The sequence below is a fragment of the Vidua chalybeata genome, chromosome 37 (genome assembly GCF_026979565.1).
Source record: "Vidua chalybeata isolate OUT-0048 chromosome 37, bVidCha1 merged haplotype, whole genome shotgun sequence".
NCBI classification, from domain to species: domain Eukaryota; kingdom Metazoa; phylum Chordata; class Aves; order Passeriformes; family Viduidae; genus Vidua; species Vidua chalybeata.
The window spans coordinates 16,003-21,158 of record NC_071566.1 but is presented as its reverse complement, the minus strand read 5'-3'; the positions used below and the strand labels follow the sequence as shown (position 1 = coordinate 21,158).

At 57.8% G+C, this 5,156-nt stretch overlaps 1 protein-coding gene across 2 annotated transcripts; it reads left to right on the top strand.

Moving 5' to 3' along the window:
- On the top strand, nucleotides 1-2,864 carry LOC128802320 (uncharacterized). Of its 2 annotated transcripts, XM_053968625.1 has the most exons (5): nucleotides 4-206; nucleotides 566-637; nucleotides 1,220-1,318; nucleotides 1,883-2,048; nucleotides 2,578-2,861. In XM_053968625.1, the coding sequence occupies exons 1-5, from the start codon at nucleotides 110-112 to the stop codon at nucleotides 2,774-2,776; spliced, it is 633 nt and encodes a 210-aa protein (XP_053824600.1). In that variant the 5' UTR covers nucleotides 4-109; the 3' UTR covers nucleotides 2,777-2,861. The 2 variants fall into 2 exon arrangements, with proteins under 2 accessions (XP_053824601.1, XP_053824600.1); XM_053968626.1 differs by lacking the exon at nucleotides 566-637 and having other exon boundaries at nucleotides 1-206; nucleotides 2,578-2,864.
- The last annotated feature ends 2,292 nt before the right edge of the window (nucleotides 2,865-5,156 follow it).

Below are 5,156 nucleotides of genomic sequence, written 5' to 3'. Positions count from 1 at the left end.
CAGCTGTTGCGGCAGCAGCGGCGGTGGCAGCAGTGGTGCTGACATTGGGACAGCGGTGTCAGGACACCGGTGGCAGCAAGAGCTGGGGACTGGCAGAGGGCAAGGCACCATGGCCCTTGCTCTGCGCCTCTTCCTCCCGCTCCTCCTGGCCGTGGCCCTGCCTGCCAGGGCTGCCCAGGCTGCTCCGCTGCAAGCGCGGGGAGCAGGTGAGCCGGCAGCCTGGCTCCCCTTTCCCGGGACAGCGCTCCCTGCTCCCTGGGAAGTGCTGGGGGATGTTTTTTCCCCTGGGCTTTAGGGAGGCTTTCCTCTGTGGGAGGGAGAGAGCCCCCATGGGCCATGGGCTGCTCCAGCTGCCCTCCCAGGGATGTTGCACAAGGCAAGGAAATCGTGTGGAGAGTGACCAGGAGCCAGCTCAGAGCTCCCCAGGCCCCTGTGCAGCTTTGGCCATGGCCATTTTCATCTGGTCCCCACAGCCTTACCCGACCCCCTTGCAGTGCCCAGTTCCCAAAGGCACAGGGGGATCCCAGCAGACCAGGAAATGGTTCTGATCTGTGGTCCCTTCTAGGTTGGGATGGCGACATGGCTTATCTGGATGCCCCACTGGATGACAGCTTGAATCTCTTGGAGAATGCTGGAGGCAAGTTCTCTGTGTGCATTTCCTGAGAGAATAATCAGTGCTTCATGGGCCATTTCCCTTCCGAGAATCACAGGGTTGAAAGATTCTGGAAAACTTGTCTGGCTCCATTCTGGATCCCTGAGGGATCGCACAAAATGGCTGTCAGTGGCAGGAAGGAGCATTTAGCTGTCCATCGTCCTCCCATGTGCAATTCCAGTGCGCGCTTCCATGTGCTCTGTGCAGCCACGGAGAAGAGCAGAGATGGAAGGGGCCAGGCCCTGCGCTGTGCCCCGGGGCTGTGCCTTTTGCAGCTTCTTTGCCGGCCTCAGGGTGCCTGAGCTGCTTCTGCTGCTGCTGCCAAGCCCTGGCCCTGCCTGGGGCTGGGTTTAGAGCTGCTGGCAGCTCCAGGGAGTCTTTTATCCCCCGACGACGGCCCTGCGAGGGGCTCCTATCCCAGTGTGGGGCACCGCAGGCACGTGGTCCCCCTGCCCCTGCTCCTGAGTGGAAGGCAGAGCTGAGGGAGTGCCTTGGAGGGCACCAATCACCCAGGGGCACTCACTGCCACTCTGGCCTGAAGGGGACATGGAACAACTTTCTGTTAAGGTCCTCCTCCATGGAAGAATGGAGACACAGGAGACAAGAAATCCCTGGAGGCAGCCAGGCATCTGGACCAGATGCTGAGTGATGTGGAGAGACGCCGTGGTGGGTGCATTTCCCTCAGCCTTCCCCTGGGACTCAGCAGCCGGGGGCTTTCCCTGCACATCTGGACACGCTGTGCCCGGCACAGCGGGAAGGGATCCATGGCAGCCTGGCTGCCTCGCTGCTGCTTTCACGGCCTGCAGGGCTGTTTCCCAGCCTGGCCTGCCTGCAGCTTCTCCCCAGCCTCTGCGGGAAGGCATTTGGCAGCAGCTGACAGGGAGCCCAAACTGCACCATGGGCCCGAGATGCCTGCAATTTCCTGGTCTCTGGGTAGATCAGGAATGGCACCTGTTTGGAGGAGGGAGTGCCCTGGAACAGCTCCAAAACCCTTTTTCCTTGTCTTTATCCACCTCTTTGACAAGTATTGCTTGGAGCAGAAGGGCGCAGCACAGAGGAATTATGGCATGCAGGCTCAGGGGTTCGGGTACTGAGCACTCCTGTGCCAAGGGGCGGCAAGTCCCCAGCTCTGGGGGAAACAGAGACCAAGGACATCCTTCTCATATCCACCGTGCTGCCAGCTCAGCAGTGGAGCACAGCACAGGCTCAGGCTCCCCATTGCTCCCACAGATGCAGCCAGCACCTCAACACGTGCTGACAAAATTTGGAAAAGCATGAGAAGAGTTTTCTGCTGGGGAACACCTTGTTTGATTAAGTTGATGGCCATTGTGGGTGGTGCAGCACCTTGCCTGATGATGTGCTCTGCTGGAATCTGGTATTGCTGGAAGAGAAAATGGTGAGTGTTTTGCAGATCTCGACCTCAAACAGCATCCATTAATGGCTGCTGATAGTCAGGGAACATTCCCAGTGAGGCTGCAGTGGATCTATGGCCAGTCCGTGGTTGTCCAAAGAACTCTGCTGAGGGCTCTGCTGCTGCCCAGTGCTTTCATTGGCCTCTTCATTGCTGGGCCTTGCCCTGGGGGGCCCGCTGGGGCTGCAGCCAGTGCTGGCTCCCACTGAGGCTGCCTGGCCAAGAGCAGCCCTGGGGGCACAGGGCAGAGGCAGAGCAAGGTGGGGAGGAGAAGGAGCAGGGACAAGATTGCCCTTGAAAGGCAGTTGTGCTCTGGGGCCCGCTCCTGGCCAGGGAGCCTGCCCAGAGCCGTCCCCTGCTCGCCAGGGCCTTGAGGGGCAGCTGTCCAGCTGGGCCAAGGTGTGCCAGCAGCTCCAGCCGGGCTGGGGAGCCTTGCCAGCTCTGGGCCCTGCTGTGCAGGAGGGTCCCAGTGTGCCACTGGCAGCTGGGGCCTCAGCCACTCCTCTCTCCAAAGGTGCTCCTGCCCATCTTCAGAAGTCGAGCCTAACAACACAGGCAGAGAGAACTTGACCCATGTTCCCAGCTCTTCACTTCTGTCCCCATCTGCCCTGCCGCAGCTGCAGCACCCTCTTGAGCCCTTCCCTAAACTCACCCCTCCACAACGAGATCCTCCACCCCTGAGCCCCCTGGTCCTGTTCCCCAACCATGACTGAAGGTGGGCAGGCCCTGTCTGCCAGGGCAGGGCTTGGCCCACATTTTCTGTTCAAATAAAGAAATAGAGTTGTCAGAGATATGTCTGGGTGGTACCACCAGCAAAGCCCAGCCGGCACCAGCGCTGGCTGAGCTCCGTGCCCAGGAGCACGGCAGGCAGGAGCCAGGCAGGGGACGCTGTGAGCAGCAGCGGGGCCCCGAGGGGCTGGGGGAGCCCATGCTGAGCGTCCCTGGGCTGAGGGCACATTTCCTCCAGTGGGATCATCTGGGCCTGCACTTCATGAGGCACACAGGGATGTTTTGGGCTCTCTGCTGAGCTGTGCAGGGATCCCTCATGAGGCACACAGGGATGTTTTGGGCTCTCTGCTGAGCTGTGCAGGGATCCCTCATGAGGCACACAGGGATGTTTTGGGCTCTCTGCTGAGCTGTGCAGGGATCCCTCATGAGGCACACAGGGATGTTTTGGGCTCTCTGCTGAGCTGTGCAGGGATCCCTCATGAGGCACACAGGGATGTTTTGGGCTCTCTGCTGAGCTGTGCAGGGATCCCTCATGAGGCACACAGGGATGTTTTGGGCTCTCTGCTGAGCTGTGCAGGGATCCCTCATGAGGCACACAGGGATGTTTTGGGCTCTCTGCTGAGCTGTGCAGGGATCCCTCATGAGGCACACAGGGATGTTTTGGGCTCTCTGCTGAGCTGTGCAGGGATCCCTCAGGAGGCACACAGGGATGTTTTGGGCTCTCTGCTGAACTGTGCAGGTGTGATAAGTTAGAAAAGACTCTTTGTTCATCAAGACAAAAAGGGGAAGCCTTGTGTAGATAACAGAAAACCAAAGGGGAAGCCTTGTGTAAATAACAGGAATCCAAAGGGGAAACCTTGTGTAGATAACCAGACCTGAGCTTAGACGCATATAATATATAACCTTATATGGAAAAGACCATTACAGGGTCGTGGACTTCCACCGAGGAAGAAGAGAGGAGCCTTCCTCAAACGACCACCAGAGAGTAAAAGAAGACCCCCTAGCAACAGAGGGCGCAAGCGCAGATTACACCCAGAGATACAGCGGACACGGAAGAAAGAGAGTATAAAAAGACTGTGGGAAGGGGGAAACGGCGTGAGCCGTAGGCGGAGCGGGGACTCCCCGGCTGCACCCAGCGCTGTTTGCTTGCCATCGCTTGCTGAAATCAATAAATTTCTGATTGACTCTCGAAAGGCTGAACAAATTATTCGCCTCAATTTATAACACAGGGATCCCTCATGAGGCACACAGGGATGTTTTGGGCTCTCTGCTGAGCTGTGCAGGGATCCTCATGAGGCACACAGGGATGTTTTGGGCTCTCTGCTGAGCTGTGCAGGGATCCCTCATGAGGCACACAGGAGTATTTCTGGCCTCTCCTAAGGTGTGCAGGGATCCCTCATGAGCTGTGCACCAGGGTAAATGTCAGGGGGTTTTTACTCTTCACAGCACAGCAAAGGGACACTTGGCCAAGGTTTTGCAAGGCTGGGAGAAAGCCTCTTGCAAAGCCTGGGGCCCAAAAGGCTGTGGGCACAGCGGCCGGGCGGAGCCCATCCCCTGGGGCCAGGCCGGGCTGCTCAGGCCGGGCCGGGCCGGGCCGGGCCAGGCGAGTGCCCCGGCAGGGAAGGGCCGCGGCCCTGGGCTCTGATGAGGCTGCTGAGCTCCGCCCTGCTCCTGTGCTGCAGCCCAAGACATTTCCAGCCAGGGCCGTGCCCTGGGCACAGGAGGCACCGGGGCTACAAGTGAGGCCGCGCCTTCTGGCACTCAAGGGAGCTGGCTCTGTTCCTTGGGAGGATGCAGAGCCTTGTGCCTGGGCCTGATGGTGCAAAAATCCTCCCAACATCCCTCTGTTTGCAAAAATAAAGGCTTTGTGCTCATTAATAGGAAAAGCTGTATGGGTGGATGCAGCTAATGCTCTTTTGTTGGCTGGACCCCAGCCCGTGCTCAGGTCTCAATGACTGACCCAGCCCCAAGCTGCTCTTTCAACTGATTTGATCAAAGGCACTGAAGCTCTGTTGACTACAAATTCTCCAAAAAAACAAGCACAGGAACTTGGCTAATGTTGGTGACAAAAGCAGAGTGCAGAGTTGAACCTTTGAGGCCACCTCACTGCCGCCTCCCCCCACCCTTTTCTTTTTAATTGATTTAATATTCTGAGTGCCAGTTCTTGCATGAAATGGGCCCTCAGCAAGGAGCTGCTGGGCCTCCTTGTGGTAAACAGGCAAAATGAAATTAAAAGGAGGCTGATGACTTTTTAAAAAAATGTGCCTGTTTATTAAAATTTAGAACAACAGAGGCCGAGGCCTCAGGGTAAGCCTAGGGCCTGTGCTAGGGCCAGCAAACCAACCATACAACATATTAAAAATG